The 18,917-nt window shown below is 37.4% G+C and overlaps 4 protein-coding genes and 1 long non-coding RNA gene across 7 annotated transcripts; 3 read left to right on the top strand and 2 right to left on the bottom strand.

Moving 5' to 3' along the window:
• Positions 1-1,075: 1,075 nt before the first annotated feature.
• LOC112467307 (E3 ubiquitin-protein ligase COP1-like) lies at positions 1,076-3,118 on the bottom strand. Its single transcript, XM_025035865.1, has 6 exons — positions 3,022-3,118; positions 2,718-2,943; positions 2,312-2,563; positions 2,038-2,143; positions 1,799-1,945; positions 1,076-1,724 (listed from the first exon to the last, which is right to left on the bottom strand). Exons 1-6 carry the CDS (start codon positions 3,113-3,115, stop codon positions 1,563-1,565), a joined length of 987 nt encoding a protein of 328 aa, XP_024891633.1. The 5' UTR covers positions 3,116-3,118; the 3' UTR covers positions 1,076-1,562.
• A 566-nt stretch (positions 3,119-3,684) lies between these two features.
• LOC112467308 (ataxin-3-like) lies at positions 3,685-5,962 on the top strand. Of its 3 annotated transcripts, none has more exons than XM_025035866.1 (5): positions 3,685-3,904; positions 4,017-4,181; positions 4,382-4,518; positions 4,793-4,965; positions 5,037-5,962. In XM_025035866.1, the coding sequence occupies exons 1-5, from the start codon at positions 3,881-3,883 to the stop codon at positions 5,663-5,665; spliced, it is 1,128 nt and encodes a 375-aa protein (XP_024891634.1). In that variant the 5' UTR covers positions 3,685-3,880; the 3' UTR covers positions 5,666-5,962. The 3 variants fall into 3 exon arrangements, with proteins under 3 accessions (XP_024891634.1, XP_024891635.1, XP_024891636.1); XM_025035867.1 differs by having other exon boundaries at positions 3,686-3,904; positions 4,811-4,965; positions 5,037-5,665; XM_025035868.1 differs by lacking the exon at positions 3,685-3,904 and having other exon boundaries at positions 4,159-4,251.
• A 1,108-nt stretch (positions 5,963-7,070) lies between these two features.
• On the top strand, positions 7,071-14,316 carry LOC112467311 (cold shock domain-containing protein E1). Its single transcript, XM_025035872.1, has 11 exons — positions 7,071-7,142; positions 8,469-9,816; positions 9,903-10,079; positions 10,177-10,367; positions 10,451-10,661; positions 10,776-11,005; positions 11,166-11,427; positions 11,535-11,762; positions 11,891-12,096; positions 12,177-12,764; positions 12,840-14,316. Exons 2-11 carry the CDS (start codon positions 9,421-9,423, stop codon positions 13,006-13,008), a joined length of 2,658 nt encoding a protein of 885 aa, XP_024891640.1. The 5' UTR covers positions 7,071-7,142; positions 8,469-9,420; the 3' UTR covers positions 13,009-14,316.
• A 142-nt stretch (positions 14,317-14,458) lies between these two features.
• On the bottom strand, positions 14,459-17,173 carry LOC112467314 (zinc metalloproteinase nas-37-like). The gene is made up of 4 exons (XM_025035877.1): positions 17,092-17,173; positions 15,182-15,322; positions 14,939-15,070; positions 14,459-14,667 (listed from the first exon to the last, which is right to left on the bottom strand). The coding sequence occupies exons 1-4, from the start codon at positions 17,138-17,140 to the stop codon at positions 14,603-14,605; spliced, it is 387 nt and encodes a 128-aa protein (XP_024891645.1). The 5' UTR covers positions 17,141-17,173; the 3' UTR covers positions 14,459-14,602.
• LOC112467315 lies at positions 15,070-18,906 on the top strand. Its single transcript, XR_003042233.1, has 5 exons — positions 15,070-15,154; positions 15,896-16,158; positions 16,241-16,326; positions 17,105-18,436; positions 18,650-18,906. It is a non-coding gene; the product is annotated as an uncharacterized LOC112467315 (long non-coding RNA).
• Positions 18,907-18,917: the final 11 nt, after the last annotated feature.

The raw sequence follows: 18,917 nt of genomic DNA, 5'->3' as shown, positions 1-18,917 counted from the left end.
ATTAATTTGGCTAAAATTTGGGATAACCTTTTCTAAGCAGCTTTTTCAGGCTTGCTTAGAGCTGCAAAGCTGCTTAGGAACAGTTGTTTTTATATTCTACTGTTGAATTACAAAACTTTTGTTTTTTAATAATACACCTCTTTTCAACAAGATAGTATACACATACACGCGCACACATTTCTCAATAGATTTAATTTATTATATAGTATATATGTACATAAATTGGGAGAGTTTCTATTAATTCCTTTTAATTCTTACATTTTGTAGAAATCGCAATCGACACTGTATAATAAATATACGATTATGTTCAATGGTCTTATATTGTTTTAGATATTGCAAAAAATGGACCTCTCTGGCACAGGCAACATTACACCGCAAGAATTTATACATGTGTTTTTCAAAATGCCATCAGACATCGCACACACTACGTTCCAATTTAAAATTAATTATAATTTAGCAAAACTTGTCGCGCATTAACTCTCCGACACCGATTCGTTTTAGTACTTTCCTTTATGTAAGGAAAATTTTCAATTATAAAAGAAATTAAAGCAAAAATTTCTTTACAATTTTGTTTTAGGAATCATATTATATGTTACGATACAATTTTATAATTGAATTATATTTTACTATTTCACTCGTCACGTCTTGTAAATATATATATGTATAGGTATTATTGCATAAATATATTGCATAAATACATTACAGCATAATAAACTTCCAATACAACTCGATTTAGCGTTCAACAGTTAACACTTGTAAGCGATATAAATCGCGCTTATTGCTAACTTATTTTGTTATATAAGAAATTATAATTACAATTGATTTATGATATATACATACATATATACACACTCGAGTAAAAAATTATTTTATATATTTTTTTTATTAAATTACAAAAGATAAAGTAACAATCGATTATATATATTTATATATCTAGGAAATAATAATGTATGTACACGCATTAGGTTGGATTAGGTAGGATTAAAAATAATTATTTTAATAATCAGTAGAATAATACATAGTACAAAGAGAATATTTATTACAAAATTAAATTTGATACAAAAATATGGCCGTTTATATTTTACAATCAAGAATTTAAAATTTACAATTATCTAATCTCTTTTCCTTAAACGTAATAATAAATAACGCAATTCTAGTTCCAGGTTGAAAGTCGTCTTTTCATACCTTGGATTTTATATTTAATTTATTATAATTTTTATTTTGTTTAATTTAGACACCATGCTGTAGGGGGTTCTCTGGATGTATGCTAATAACAATTCCCGGGTTCCCCTCTCAAGCGTCGCGAGGGACTCGTGGGTGTTTTTAGCCGGTAGGCCATGTGCGTGGTATCTTCCGCGATACACGCACATGGAATCCGGCACTCCCTCTGCCTCTCCTCAGAGGCGGAGGGGTCTTCCCCCCGACTAGGGGGGCTACAGGACAGGCTCAAGGGCGGAAACGTCCCTGGAGTATCCCTGTAGTGGAAGATATTTCACCCACAATAAAAAAAAGGCACCATGCTATATCATTATATCATTATACATCGTACATGATGCAGTATATCACTGAGTTTCTGATTCACCCGTATCAAGTTTCGGTTTTTTCATTCTTAAGTCCTTTCTGGTTTTTTTTACATGTGAACTGGGAATCGGATTAGGAAATTTATCGTACCTAGCATGTCCTCTGAAGCCATCAAAACTCATACCACTGCCACTGGCAGTTTTCTGAAATAAATATGAGAACATTATGTGACACATATAGATAACAATATATTAAATACAAGTGTAAAGTGACTCACTTGATCCGGTTGATAAAATTTCGATTTTTTCGCAAGTATCGAAGTTTCTTTCAAACTGTTATTAGATTTCTGTCTTTTTATATCGTTATCTCTCATCGAAAAGAAACCTTGCGATTTTATGCTCTGTGGAGTATTCTCGGTACTATCCTGCACAAGAAATAATAATTTATAATACTGATATTCAAAATGATTCAAAATAAAACATTTTAGTTAAACGCAATAAGTTATAGTTTACTTACTGGATTTATAACCTTGTTTTCTGTAGAGACACGCGTATATTCTTGCTGTAATTTTTCATATTTCTCTCTAACCTCTCTGCTCTTATTAGACATGTGTTCCAATTCCCTGGAAAATTTAATAATTAAATCTATGATACATTCACATGTCACGTTTGATGACAATGGATGCTTGTACGCTATAAGATAACATTTAATTGCAAGATTAAATACAAACTTGAAAATTACTCGTATATATTTAAAACTTATATAACAAAATACTATGAAAAAAACATACTTTTCCAAATGTTGAATATTTTTCTTCAGATGTTCATTCTCTTTCCTGTAATATTGTGTTTCCAATTTTCCATTTTCCTCTGTGAGTTTGCGAATTTCATCTTTCAACTTTAGTATAAGAATCAGCGTGTCAATTCTGTTCTGCAGTGATGCAGCATCTTCTGCGATACTGTCGCTGTTTGAAAAATTGAAATATATCCTGCGTATCGTCTGCTCCGTTGTCCTGTCCCGACATTGTGGGCAGGTCTTTGATCTGCAACAATGTCACAAATCAAGCTAAACACATTCATGTGCAAGCAATATAAAACATTTTCAAAAATTATAAAAAAGCTTCTTTGAATAATAGGCAAAAAAAAAGAGAACTACAAGAGAATGCAGAAATGTTTGATATAGTATCAAATATTTACCTTTTTAGCCACTGTATTAAGCACGCGAAGTGAAAAATATGTCCACAGGGTGTGTGGAAAACATCGTCGGATGGTGCCAGCAAATCACTACATATTACGCACACTATATTCATTTTATCAACTCCGCTGATGGAAAATCGACAATAATCCGCTTGATTACGAGTGACAATTGGCTTTTCGTAGATGATCGTTGCGGATTTCACGACGAAGCTCCCATGATATTTCGCTGAACGTTATGTCGTTGTGAGTTTTTTGTGTTCGCACCGTTAAAGTTAGAAAGTTAGAAAAATATTCAAATGTTCACCTATACAAATCAGCTGCTTATTATTGACTGCTTCTTCTTTGATTTGATGACCTTCAATACGGGCCAGTATAAACAGAGAACAGAGTATGTACATATATACAAGTCACTACAAAATACAAATGAACTTCGGGCGAACAACAACCACCACATGCCGATTGCCGCCACGGAAATCGCAGCGAAAGACATGCCCTCCCGACGACACCATCAACCAATCGGGACTCGCATATTCAGAGCGATACTGCTACGCGCAGATGGCCGCACTAGACACGTGATCGGCGACCAATCGACGTAGTCACTTGCGGAGCGCATGATAATTGCGGGCTGCGTTCCGATATTCACTGCAAATACTAAAAATCTATAGTGTATGTACGTTACGTAAACTATAGATTTTCAGTACTGACAGTGAATATCGCGGAACGCAGCTACGGTTTGAATTCGCGATAAAATCACCAGATTTTTGCTTTTTACGGAAAGTTTTCACCAGTTTTTAGAATAGAAAAGAAATCACCAAAGGTGAAATTTCACCAGGGTGGGCAACACTGGCCCTGACGTTGGCCGCGCTCCGAAAGTAAAGGCGAGTTCTCGCAAGATCTCGAACGCTTTTGGATGGCAGGATTGGGGGATGGGGGGGTGGTGAGGGTGGGAATCGGACGACGTGCCGTCGCGTTGCGGTGCGACACGATGGTAATCGCACGTTCGTGACTGTAGCCTGAAAATATTTTTGCGGATGACGTTTTCTCTCGCGCGGCCGAGATCATCGGAGGGACGATACGTTTTACGGTTGTTATTACGCGTCTGACGTGCGCGCGGGGTTCAGCGTTATTATCCGCGGTGTTATCGCCGGGCGGACTTGTGTGCAATGGAGAGTATATTTCACGAGAAGGTGAATAACGTAAACGCGACGATCAATTCGACGTCGTCACCGTGCGCGGGTGTCGCGCTCTCTCACGTTTCTCCTCGCTCAATGTTTCCTTTTTTTTTTTCTTTCCTCGCAGCAAGAGGGATACCTGTGCGCCCAGCACTGCCTGAACGCGCTTCTACAAGGCCCGTACTTCAACGCCGTCGATCTGGCAAACTTCGGCCACCAGATGGACGAGGAGGAGAGGATCCGGATGGCCGAGTCGGGCGTTGACAGCGAGGATTACAAGCTGTTCCTCGAGGTAAACACAACGTTGGAGCCCCTCGCTGTATCAGTTGGCGATACTCGACGATGTAGGAGCATCACGCGAGGTTTAAATTACAGAAAAGACCGTCAACCCTTTCAAAAGTTCCCTTTTCGCTTGACCCTTGTCTATTATTCCCCGCCGAGAGCCGAGCACAGTACTGTTTGTAACAACCTCAAATTGCTTCTTATGTTTAGCAACCATCGGGAAACATGGACGACAGCGGATACTTTTCAGTTCAAGTTATTAGCAGTGCTTTGAAAGTTTGGGGTTTAGAACTGATTCCATATAACAGCACGGAACCGACAGCTTTACTGGCACAGAACGATCCTTCGTAGGTTATTGATAATTTGTTCGGGTCCACTTTTGCGCTGTGCCTTGAGACATTCTGTTCTATCGCACTCGCAGAAGAGCACTCTCTTTCCAATGATTTTTCAATTGCTTTTAGAACAATTAACAGATCCACACAATTTAACACATATGAATCAAGTAATATTTATATACTAACATATTTATTTATATACATTTATATATCAAGTGTACTCTCTTTCAAAGATATAAAAACAAGTAATTTTATTTACAATAATCTTATAAGATAATGCGTGAAGTGGCGATGTAATTTTCAGGCGGATGAGAGCGTATATTTGTAATTATAAGGGACATTGGTTTACAATAAGAAAACTCGGAAGTCAGTGGTTTAATTTAAATTCAATGCTTAGCGGACCCCAGCTTATATCAGACACATACCTCACAATGTACCTAGCTCAATTATTACAAGAAGGTAAGCAGTAGCGTAACGAGATAATAACGAAAAGTAGTAAGATATGTCTCAATCGCCAATCCTTCTTACAGGTTATTCTATTTTTATTGTTATCGGCACCTTTCCGCAATGTCCCGCCGAGGATGTACTTCTGAAAAATCCCATAGTTGCGACGAAAAACAATTCAAACTCGGAGTCGAAAACCACGTCGAAAGGCAATCGCTTAGGCACCAAGCTAGAAGACGAAATCTTGAAAACCGCTCTTGCGATGGGTGAAGTGAAGGTCCCGCAATCCTCGAGTGCAATCAGCGACGTGTCCTCGTTCTCGCACAAACCTGGACTATCCACGGACGAACCTCGCGAAAGGATAATCCCCATAAGAATTGAGGGCAGGGAAGAGAAGAGCGACGAGGAGGAGGACGAAAATGTGCAATTAGCTAGGGCCCTGCAAATGAGTTTGCAGAATGACGAGGACGATGTGGACAAGACGCTAAAATTGAGACTGGATCTTCACACCGACGACAAGACGACGCATTTAAAAGAGATGGCGAACGACACCGACGAGGATGACGAGCTGAGACGAGCGCTGCAGCTGAGTCTCGAGTGTGTCACCGCCCCACCAACCCCCGATCCCGAAGATCTACGCTGGCGTCGGCTGAATCACTTCGGCATCTACACAAGGGCGTCCAACAGTGAGACCCCCGCGAAGCTGAACACTTAACAATAAGCATGAACTCTGCACAAAAAATGTCTATTACTAAACTGACCGTTGTATTATAAATTATACGACCGAGTGATTGAGCTCGACAAGGTATGTCACTTTGTACACTAATAAGATAAGAGAGACACATGTCAGAGGGGATCGATGTTCTTCTTCTGGTTCCTTCACTTCTGGGTCGTTGAAGCTGAGCGGAGCTCTTGTTGATGTCTCGTTGATTCTCTCTTTCTCTCAACTTTGTTATACTAATCGTTCTCGGAATAAAACCGTTTGAGCAAGAAATCTGCCATTACTGACCAATTCTGATCTAAATGTGTGCGTGTATATGTGTGACAGTTTATATATACATATAATATATTTAAAATACAAAGTATATTTGTGAAAGATGATTGATTTAATATAAAAAAATACAGCAATATCTCTTATAAAATATATAGACTTGACGAACAGATTGAAATACTTTTTGGATCAATTTATCTCCATTATTTCTACCAATGTAGATTGACTTTAACATCGGTTTAACTTACTTTTTATCTTTTGCTAATTATTAGTTAATCTAAAGTTAATCTGCATTGGTAGAAGTAAGCGTTAGGATTAAAGTGACAAAATTCCCATTAATGTAATCGGCAATTGTCGAGTAATATCACCGGTGAAAAAATGTCAATTATTAATCAGAATTTCTTAAAAATTATAAAACTGCTCGAACTTCATCAGAATGCTCATAATTTTTCAGATTTTTCTATTCTATACGAATTACAACGTTTTTTCAGAAAAACTCAGACACAATGAGAATAAAATATTTCAGATTTTCCCCCCAACATATCTTTGCAGAAATCTGAGTAAATATGAAAAAATTTATACAATTTATCAGAAATTTTCATACATATGGATGCTGGAAATATTCCGAAAATTCTCGTCTAATAATTTCTGAAGTATCTGAGAAATTATATACTTATATTTTAATAAATTTTTTACAAGTCCCAATTCTCACAAAATTTTTAAGAAAATGTGAGAAATTTTTTCACCAGGGATCTAATATTTCGTCGCGATGAATACAGTTCTCAATTTTTTATTAATATATAAAAAATATTAAATTTAGAACACCGGAAATTAATTGGAGTTTGATCGAGATCGTCCTTAGGTGAAGCAATAAGAAAATTCATTCTCTAGGGGCAACTAGGAACGACATCAATGAAAATAATTAAAATAAAAGATTGCAAAACAGCCTTTGCCACGCGATTTCCTTATCGTCCGAGAAAACGTGCAAAAAAGCGTCGGTCGAAAAGCACGCAAATTGTATATCTGTTCGAGAAAAATCGAGGGGGACCTCCCGGCAAAAAGGCCCGTTTCCACCGCGGCAGATCCGGAGTGCGCGAGCGCGCACACAGGAAACTCGTGGTCGCTCCCGCTGGGATGTATGCGAACGCCGAATGTTGACATTCAACATGGCGGCATGTCGTCAGTGCTGTGCTGTGTCGTGGTGAGTCTCGTAAAGGCCTCCCGTCGCCCGATAATTGCGAGCTCTGTGTGGAAACGCGTGTCAAACTGATCGGCGCGATCCGCGCCGACGATCGCCGGTCGATTTGGGGCCCGGGACGGTCGGACGGGGGCACGCCGCGGCCTCGCGACTCGCGACGGATCGCCGCGGCGCGCGATAAGGCGCCCCGCGACCTCATAAAAATATCAACCTCTCGTAAAAACGCGTGCGAGGCGCACGCATGATAACCGCCTCGACCGCGGGCCGCTCCGGAACGGAAAGGAGGAATCCGCGAAACCGCGGCCGCGAGCAGGACACGCTCGAGGGGGGCCGGGCGGGGGCCGATGATCGACGCCACGTCCACGATCTGTCGAAGGATCTCGCCCGTTTCTCGTCGCCGCTCTCGATCCGCGCCACCCCCTTTCGAATTTCCGCGAACGTTTCACGCGTAATCGCGTCCGCTGTCGGTTGAGATAGCGCGAGCGGGATGAGGCTCGCGGCGGAGATTTGTAGCGCGGAGTGTCCGAGGGTCATGACTCACGTCCCCCTATGGTACTGTGGTACATGCTGCGGCGCCGTGCGACGCCTTCGCGTCAGACGCAATTCTCACGCGCTGACGAACAGTAGGTTTCGGTATCCCCCTTTCGCGGTGTCAATGTCAAACTGTCCCGATAATCGGGCAGAAGCGTCTGTGTTTGTCTCGCCGCGGCGCGCTATAAATAAACGGCGTTGTGTTATTTCACCTCGGGTCGTTTCTTCTCGGATTCCGGAATATTCCTTTTTTTTTTCTCACGTCCCTGCAGGGATGAAATAACCTAAGTACTTACGTGTTTAGGCTCGCGGATCACGTGCGCGTTTGAAATGCCTACTGAAATTCACGTTTGCATTTTCGTGCGGATTTTCCACGATTTTTAATTGATTTTTTTTATTTGAACGCATTTGGAGCTGTTGTTACGGCAGAGTATAAAAATCCTTAGTATTTTCTGCCGTTTGATACTTTTATTTAGAGCACGTGCGATACATCGTGATTAGCTTCTTTGTACTCTTTGTCGTCTTTGTCTTGCTTCGAACGATATTATTTGCAAGATTTATCTGTTTTATACATAAAAATTTCGAGATTTTTATGAATTATTTATTTTATCCATATATTTAGTTTAATTTGTGTCACAAAATATTGTAGAAATTAACGTTTGTGTATTTTAATGTTTGGATACAGAGCTCGCAATTCTCAAAATGATAAACAGTATATCTCTAAATATATCTTATTGTACTTGCAAAGTGATTGTTCAACTTTTGTAATTGTCTCCTCTTTTTCTTTTTCTTTTACAGCTTGTGTCATTGTTAGTTTAGGACACTTCTGAAACCAAGGCTCACTGTAAATTTCACATTTAAAAGCTCTGAAGAAGGAAACGTTACTATAGAAATATCGGAAGAACACAATCAGACTCAGCACGCATTGAAGACATCTGAGGATTTTCAAGTCAACATTTATCCTTTAAAAATCTCCTATGTTTTTGATTTACTCCTTTTTATAAGGGATGACTGATGTTTAAAAGGGAAAAACACAGTTATTCTAGTGCACGCTAAATTGAGTATCTATCAAACAGTTGTTATAATATTCAAGCATATACGTATGGAAAGTATTGACAAGTGTATGGTGTGCTAAGATTTTGTACTTGTATTAAGTCGTAAAACCAGCATTAACTGCATCGTTCATTTGTATATTATATATACACGACAAGCCTTGTGAGCGAGAGATAGGTGAGCCAATTACAGTGACCGTGATTGTGATTGCGGCTGAAATTGTGCTGCTCTGCTTGGTTGCTTAGAAACCACCTTTATCCGCGTTTAAGGAGTGTGCCAAGTTTGTGCGTCGAGCCACCGTGGTACTCTCTGAATAAAAATAATAATTCACGATAAACGCGTTAAAAAGATTTTCAAGAGACCTCACTTCCACTTTCTGGTCACGAAGGAGCCTGCATTTCTGCAGCATTTTCAAGGAGCCACTCTTCCTCTTCATTAAGTTCTTGTAACATTATAATAGTGAACAAAGATATAAGGTACCAAGAACCGTTCTGTGATATCTATGTTAAACACTTAAATAATTGAAAAAAAAGACTAAAAATTTCTAAATATAAGTATATATATTGTGGGGTGAGAGAACAGAAGTGTGAACATAAAAGAAATTAAAGTAATTGTTTCAAGAGAGAGAGAGAGAGAGAGGAGAAGAGCTAAATTATACGTAAATATTACACATAACACTGCGCAAATTGAAAAGACAATGTCCAACAATCCTCAGTGGAAAACGTTCCAGCCGCCAATCATGAACTCTGACCCAGCAATACTTGACTACAAGTCTATGGCTATACCAAGTCCTAAGGCCATAACGGGATCTCATCAGCCGACGTCTAACAATTATCGAAACGGTACCAACTACAGCGGTGACCATTATATGGGCTCACCGCCTGATTGTGGTAAAAATTCCACTACTAACTATGGAAGTTATCCCGGCACGCAATCGTCGCCACGCAATGGCGCCACAAGATTCCCGTTCGAATTCACGGGTATGGAGACGAATGCTGGGTATACGAGCGAACCCGCCACCAATAATTCTACCTACCAGGATCAATCTGCGAATCAAGGAACCCGGGAAACTGGTATAATTGAGAAGTTATTGGTGAGTATCATAGCCATAGAACTCTTGATTATCTATAATTATGAAACGTATAAGTGAGTAATTTATACGTCGTTTTTATTCAACAGCATTCTTATGGATTCATACAATGCTGCGAAAGACAGGCAAGATTGTTTTTTCATTTTAGCCAATTTAGCGGTAATATTGAGCATTTGAAGATTGGAGATCCGGTAGAGTTTGAAATGACTTACGATCGACGAACAGGCAAGCCTATTGCGAGCACTGTTAGCAAAATCGCGCCAGTGGTTAGTAAAACAATAACAGCAGTAATAATAAGGGAGTGGTGGAGAAATGTAAAAAGAATTTACAAGAAAGTAAATGTGTGGATATAATTTCTTTTAGGCATTAGGTGATCAACGATGCATCGGTAATGTAACAACGGAGTTACAAGCTAGTGGCGATTCGCAGGGACGTATCAGTTACGAAAACCGTGGGGAATGTTTTTTTCTGCCATATACCAAAGATGATGTTGAGGGAAATGTCACCTTACGTGCTGGTGATAAAGTGTCATTTCAAATCGCTACTAATCAACGGTATAATATATAGCACTTGTTAACTGAAAAAAAACTTGTATAAGTAGTAATTTCTCTTTCTTACATACGCAAATATATTGCAGAGGAAATCTGGGTGCATGTAATGTAAGGCTGGAAAATCCAGCACATCCAGTTCGTTATCGCGGAGTGGTTTGCTCAATGAAAGAAAATTTTGGTTTTATCGAGCGTGCTGATGTAGTCAAAGAGATATTCTTCCACTTTAGCGAGGCTAAATCTATGAAAGAAGAACTTAGGTTAGGAGATGATGTGGAGTTTATAATACAGACACGCAATGTAAGTAAGATTAAAATTAACAAAGAACTGTATATACGTTTCTTGAAAAGGTATTTATATATGTAGCATATAGTTTAAGTAACAAAGAATCTGAAATCTAATGTTTTGTTGCAGGGGAAGGAGGTAGCTTGCAACATTACAAAGTTACCGCCCGGCTCAATTGTATTTGAGGAAGTCAGCAACGAAGTGGTGAAAGGGCAAGTGTTGAAACCTTTGGAGAGAGGCAATGCTGCTCGTCATCAAAATGATCCGTTACCTGGTCGCATTCGATACAGAGACAGTGATCATTCTGAAGTTGAAGTACCCTTTGGTGATAAAGATCAAAAGGGAGACTTCACTCTTAGGTAATCTACACGAATTAATAAATGTACTTATTTTTTTCTATTTTATTCTTGTGTATATAAACGTATGTTATTTATTTAAATGCAATAACGCGGTTTTTAAATGTAATATAGATAGCTATATACACAACTGTAATGTATTGCAATTTGATTTCTTTAACAGGCATGGGGACTGGGTCCAATTTCGTATTGCAACAGATACTAGAGATCAGCTCAAAAGAGCTACAGAGATAATGTTGTTACCAGAATCTTTCACTGTGTCTGGGGAAAGACGGGAGCAAGGTGTAATACAATCTCTCAAGGATGGATTTGGCTTTATTCGTTGTGTAGAAAGAGAACCTAGACTTTTCTTTCATTTTAATGAGGTTCTTGATGTTGATAGAGAAATTAGTGTAGGGGATGAAGTTGAATTTACAGTCGTACAAGTGAGTATATGTTAGCAATATACTTCAGCGTTAAAAAAGTTCTTTTGTTATTACAGTTTATTCTTTTGTATCTTAATTATAATTTTATTCTTTTTTTTTTTTATAAGGATCCGTCATCATCATTCTCTAATACTCGACAAAGTGCTATTAGACTGAAACATTTGCCAATGGGTACCGTAACATTTCAAACCATTATAGAGAAGGATATATTAGGTACTGTATCACAGGACACAAATTCGATGGAACCTGGCCTTATTTCTTATGGCCAGCAGAAAAGCATCATTTTCTTCTCCAAAGATTGCGACCCTAAACATATTCCAAAATTGGGTGATAAGGTAAATTGATACAAAGTTATATAAAAAAAAAATCGATCCATATTTCACTTTTTGGAGAAATATGGAATGCTCTGTATATTTGTTATAATGCTATCAAGTAATACTTATGTATTTACTTGGCTTTATAGGTAATGTTCAATATTGTTCAAGTGAAACGAAATAAAGAACTTGTTGCTGAAGACATATTTTTAGTAAATGCCGCTGGTGAAAAAATTCAAAATGTTAATAAAAAATCAAATGGACAAGTATGTCAAGGTTTTATTGCCGCCCTCAAAGACGGGTTTGGCTTTATTGAAACAGTAAATCATGATAGAGAAATATTTTTTCACTACAGGTGAGAGCTATACTTTAATTTTTGCGGTGAACGATACATGCATACATACATATATGTATAAAATAACATTTTATTCGCAGTAACTTTGAAGGAGACGCTAGTACATTGGAACTAGGGGCTGATATCGAATGTACAATTGGTAATTCGAGTAACGGAAGAGGCTCCGGAGGTTGCGTAGCTGCCGATCATGTTAAATTGGTGCCTCGCGGAAGTATTCCTAGGCCAACACCTGTCAGCGAGGTACTCGACGGCACTGTGGTACGACCGCTGCGAAGTGCGAATCCTGAGCAGGCTGAGTACGCTGGTTTGATCAAGATTAATCCAACTACCGAGGATGAGGAGACGCCGGAATATGAATTCGGCATCATGGGACTTTCTAACAAACGGGAGCTATTGCAGGCTGGCGATCCTGTGCAACTGCAGGTCGATTCAGCAGGTCACGCTTGTAATATCGTAGCCGTCAGGAAAAAAAGAAGAGCAACTGTGGACGCGATGAAGGGTCCTTTCGGCTTTCTCGCTTACGAAGTCGATGAGGGCAGAAAATTATTCTTCCACGTAAGTGAGGTTCGAGATCACGTTACGCTGCAGCCAGGAGATCAGGTGGAGTTCGTTTTGGTCACTAATCAACGCACTGGCAAATCGTCAGCGTGCAATGTAACTCGATTAAGGTAAATTCATTTTTTTTTGTTTTTATATAAATGGTGGCAGTGCGATTTTATTTGCAAACTTTTATTGCTTAACAGCGATGCTGTCCAGCAACGACCCGAGCGATTAATAAGCCGATTACGTACTATATCGTTGGAAGATTCGGGCCCAAAATTAACTGTGGTCAGGCAACCAAAAGGGCCCGATGGCACGCGCGGGTTCACGCAGGAAAGATGTCAGCGTATTCCTGGTGCCATAGAAGAATAATGCGCCTGGGCAGCTAATGAGACTGGGCTATTAATTATCCAAATTGTAATCTACAATTTGTTTTTAGTCCATACACTTCGATACCGAGATTACTATTGTAAGCATGGTCGTAAACGTTTGCCAAATTCAGACTAATGTGACAACAATAATTATAATGATAATAATCTGAAAATGGATGGTGACCAAGGGCCGAAATAATATAAAAGTAAAAAAAATAAATAAATAAACAACGACTCATTTTATCACCTCATAAAGGGAGGAAACGGGAGGAAAAAGAATAAAAAGGCGGTTCTTACATTCAGATAATGTTAGAATTTACTCTAATATGTAATTGGTTTATCTCTTTAATTAATTTCCCACATCATGAATTTATTGCTAGGCTATCTATTCGATTGTTACTTTTCTAAACGTAATGGGATAGTATTGGTAGATAAGATTTGTCGAAATTTTTTTATTAGTATGTTTCTATTTTCATGGAAGTTTGGTAAATACATCAATTCACTACTTGAAAATAAAGTACCAAAAGACGTCCCAGAATATTTACAGGTTGAACTGTTAGCTGCCTGCTTGTATCTGAGATATGTCTTTATAAAAAGTATATATTATACATATTGATATACAAACTTTATTTATATGATTTATTTCAAAATTTGTTTTACTTTTTATGTATATCATATGTGATATAAATGTACAATGGGCAAAAAAAAGGAAAAAAAACATTGCAAGCAAATACTAGAGTCTACGAGATATTGATACTAAAAAAAATTGAAGAAAAATATCCTGCTATAGATTCTTTACCGGAATTTGCTGAATAATTTTATTATGAGCAGTGTGTTTTGTTGTAATCAATTACGATATTGAGTCACTTTGTTAAAAAGATGTCTATAAATTTGTAAAAAAGAAAGGGAAGAGTTATGACTGGCCAAGTGTTTATCTTAGATAATATATATATATAAATAAATATATATATATAAATATATATACATGTCGTTAAGTTCCTCTAATGCAGTGTTGTAAAATCAAATTAGTATTACTAATTCTGTGGACATGCAACAATGGAAATTACAAAAAAAAAATACCTATGTAAAGAGTAAAAAGTCACGTTTTATAAGTTTTGCCATCTGAAACGGTAAGGCGAGGTACATGTGGCATTATTGTAGAGATATGAGAGAAATAACGTAAAATAAGGTAAAGTACACAAGCACGATACAAACTAAGCGCTTGTCCCGAAACTCATGGATCCAACACATCATGTGCATACATATTGTAAAATTATTGATGAATAAACAGTGGAAGCATCGAAATGTATCTACCTTCTATGAAACGTCAAAGCTCTTTCAAAACCGCGAAATTATTTTGCGGTGTAACTTCAATACTTAGCTGAACTATTTCCGAGGTCGCGGTTACAAAAAGGCTGAATGGAGAATGCAAAATGAGAAATGGAACGGCGTATCATCTGTGTGTTTTAATATTTATTATGTATGTACAAAGATGTGTGTAAATATGCTTTATGAAATGCGTTTCTTTCCCTGTATGTACGTATCATATTAAGACAAATTTGAATTTCAGATCAAAATAAGAGGACAGATTGGAATTAGATCACGACGCACTCGTAAGGGAATTGTCCTCGGAAAAGTGTATTGTCTGGTCGTGGACAAGCTGTAACATATAAATTATTCGTGTTAATTTTTCCTCTTTCGTCTGCGTCATCGTAATATATTCTCCATGTTGAGAGAAAAACTCAAAACATGCGAGGACTTTTTAATATTTAATTAATATATCTTTTTTTCTACTAAAATGTTCTTTGCTTTCTAATGTTATTCAATCATTCAGGTGATTTAATATGCAAAGATTTAATGTATAAGAAAACAACATTATTGAGACTGCGAAAGTTAAGTCGAATTATCTGCTGCCATTGAAAGGTACTAACGTGTCTCGCAGTAAGTGCCATAAAATCCAGTTCCTTCGCAACGACACTTAAATCCGGGCTCCGACGATATTTGGGAACACGAGCCTTCGTTCAGGCATGGTTTCGATCGAGAGCATATGTCGCTACGTCTTCCTGTAACGAGACGAGTTTAAAACTCTCAAGAAGCGTGTAAAGTACATCGTCAATGTCTGTTATTCTACCGATTTAACAGATCAAGTAAGAGCAAGTATAGTTTGTCATTACCTTTCAGCGCTAACTTGCAATCATCATTGTTGTCATATCTATATTCGGATTTGCAGCCGTAGCCGCAACTGCATTGTGCATTGTAGATGCGACATCCGTATCGCATCTGATCCAACTCGCACCCCTTCGACAATATAACTCCTGAACAAGAAAAAGCTTGGTGTTAATTAGACCGCGTTGAATAAGCAATTATTGAATTATTGAATTATTTAAATTGAACGAGAAATCGCATTTGCAGAATACCTCTGATGTTTTTTTAACAAACGTTTTAATTTAACTGGAATTAATTTTTCTTCAATAACAGAACTTACATATGACTTTCAAGTAATTAATGTTTAAAAATAAGGAATTCTTAATGAGATAAGCAGTAAAGGAAACAAAAAAGCTTTGTTTCGCAATCAATTTCACAAGCTGACTTCAACAGAATTTTAACTTCAGACTTAATACATAAAGATATAATATTGAATATGGAGAAAGATGCAATAAATAATGAATGCCTTGGATATTTTCAAGAGAAAAAAAAATTATATTGGTCGAAGAAACCGCAATAAAAAAGTATTCAGTGGTTCAGAAATAACAAAAAAGAATTAAAAATAAGGCTCTTTTTTTACTATATTTGTTACTGTGTGTTTATTAAGAACTATTTCAATGCATATTATCAGAAGAATTGATAGACGCGGTTCTATATTTATTAATTATCTGCATTATTTTTAGGTGAATGTACCACAGATGTAGTGAAAATATCTACGGTTTATTTACCCCGAGGAGAGATAGTGGTGTTTTAATGGAAGCGAATGTTTGCGCCGGATGCGGTCGGCCTGCACTTCCCACTTGTCTAAATTGATAAGCGTTTCACGAGATAGAGGATACCATGCGTGGGCTAATCGATTTTTAGATTCGTTTACTCTCGACCTAATGCATGACACTTGCGATCTATCTCGCCAACGTGTGGATATCTTGCAGCAACGTATTATCCAGTAATTTTTAATTTCTTTTAGCAAACGCTGCGCTCCTGTACTTCTCCCTTCGATTCATTCAAGGGTAATTTATTAATTACAGACGATACGCGGCTCGTTGTAGCGACGTAATCAGAAAGGATGCGTGTGTGGGATGTCCATCATTGAGAGTGCCGTTCATTATTATCGGTATGATGGGTTTATCATTTGATTATTCAGAAAATAAACTGAGAGAGCGCGTTTCATATATTACTGCTACTCTATGGGAGATTAATTTTGCTGAGGAGACCGTAATAATTTCGAGGAATATTAAAGTCTGTAATTAAAAATCTGCTTCTGATGATTTAATGACTCATATTCAAATAAAACTAATTCGTTTGAAATTATTGTCTAAGAAAAGGATTAAATAAAGATAGAGAAAATTTTATGTTTTATATTGCAGAAAATAAAACATAGTAACAAGAAAAAGGCGTAGATTAAGTGATGGTCTATACTCCGTCCAACGAGAGATCATGGTTGATCAAACGTAAATAATAACGATAGGGCACAGAGCCGCAACAAGGTGATATTTATTTTCCAACACTATTAAAAATGAAAATAATTTAACGCGAACACCTTGTTGCGGCTCTGTGCCCTATCGTTATTTACGTTTGATCAACCATGATCTCTCGTTGTGTGGACGGAATATAAATAAAATCAAATTTTAAACCGAGAAATGTCTTGGATACATCTAAAATCCGATGAGTGTATTAGTTATGTTGATCACATACAATTGCTAATTGTTATAGTCTCTGGCGTTTATATATATATTTAATTAGTAATTTATAAAAATCTGTAACACATTCTGGAAGAATTGATTAAGCACTTAATGATACCTTGAATATTTAAAGTATCTTTATCTATGGAAATACTTATAATTCATCGTTTGGAACTCGATATTATAATACAACATACCCATTGTTAAAAGGAGTAGAGCGACCGACAGCATCAATCTTGGTAGCATGATGTTCTCAGATGAGGTGAGACAAGAGACGTCAAAAAGTCACACAAAAGATATCGTGGACGGCGATAATCCAAGAGGGGAGGTCGAAGGGGAGAGATCGACGACCGCTCGGCGTTTTCTTGGTAGGCTTCTGTCGCCGGCCCAATGTCAAAGGTCGACAGACTCCACACAGGACAGGGGATCGGTGCGGTCTCTCTCCTCGCGCGCGTTCTCTCGTCGACGTCGCAACGGGAGAAGCGCTCGCCGTGCCGTTCGGGAGCGATACAGCGGCCGAGTCGACCGAATCCGCCGACTAGTGGCAGCTAACTGTCGTGGACCGCTAAACTAGTTACGATTGTGCAGAAGCCGTCCAATCGCTGAAGAATTTATGCGTGGGGTAGAACTCGACATCCGCTGACATCCGCAATAATGCCTGAGACACGAAATCATGCATTTCTTTTCTGCAACGTTAATCAATTTATTAACAAGAATGAAAGGTTTCTTGCAAATTTTAAACTTCGTTTTTGAGATGCGCAGAGAATTTAATCGCATACGTCGAAATGTTTAAAGAATGTTTACACACACACACACGGAGCTTTAATTCTTATATATAATATTTTACATAATATTTTCTAGTGTGAAAAGCTTACATTTTATGATCTTTGAAATGCAATGTCGAGATATTGCTATTCGTAATGTCTTTATTGTAACTTGACGCAATTTAAGATTTATGTCAGTTTTTTTTATTTTCTGATAAAGTTTCACGAATTAAGCTTTTTATCCGTTATCACTGTACGACTATATGTATACCAAATTATCAGTCTTTGCAGCATAGTGAGTCTATTTTCGTCATGAAAAAAAGACTGTCTTCATAGATCTTTTTGGACGCGAGATAAAAGGTAGCTCTCATGATGAAAAAATCGACATTTTTCGCAGACAATTAAATTGAATAATCTAGCAGGTCAATTGGATATATTTTTATTAATTTCCGACACAGATAAAATAATAATGCAATTAAGATGAGATAGCATATTATTGAGGGAATGTGTATCGATTTAAGAAATAAAGCGCTTTCTATTTATTTTATTTTTAAGAAATAAAAGCAATTCTTATATACGCATGTTCGAAATTATATTCAATTGATTTTCTAATTTTCTTTATTCTTCATGTATAATTGTAATCAATTTTAGTAACGCTCAATCTTTTGTCCTTTGTTAGAGCAGATATTCGTATTGTAAACACAAAAGACGAAAACAGTAACACCTAATACACGAGACCACACGATTCTTTATTTATCTCGCAATATTAGCGAAATCGGTAAATATATTATGATTTGTCGACTACACTAATGACTTCCAATGATAGAACAACCCAAATAATATTAGAAGTATTGATCATTTATGAAGTTACTTCAATTTTCGAGTCATGCATGAAATGCTTTTCTGTAATAATGAGCAATGAGTTCTATTGAGCAAGATCTAAACCAACGGATATAACGACGTATCATCATTATGTGCTATCGCCTTTCAGAATTCGATAACATTTGACACTGGCAGGCTTCTAAGTCCGGAAATTGATGAAATGTGTGTCATGGAGACAGACCCGTAAAATTTATCGCTCTTAACAAAGCACTAAGATTTAATAAAAAATTCTATGAGATCAAGATCGATATGTCAATAGTGCACACCCGCATCATGCGTTTATCACAAATAATACTGCATAATGTATAAGATTATACATATTAATTTTAACCGACTTAAAATTATAATAGATTTACATATATTAAACAAGAGGAAAT

Source organism: Temnothorax curvispinosus, unplaced genomic scaffold (genome assembly GCF_003070985.1).
Source record: "Temnothorax curvispinosus isolate PA1 unplaced genomic scaffold, ASM307098v1 QBEX01017148.1, whole genome shotgun sequence".
NCBI lineage: Eukaryota > Metazoa > Arthropoda > Insecta > Hymenoptera > Formicidae > Temnothorax > Temnothorax curvispinosus.
Note: the sequence above shows the minus strand (reverse complement) of the source record. Positions and strands in the feature narration are given on the sequence as shown.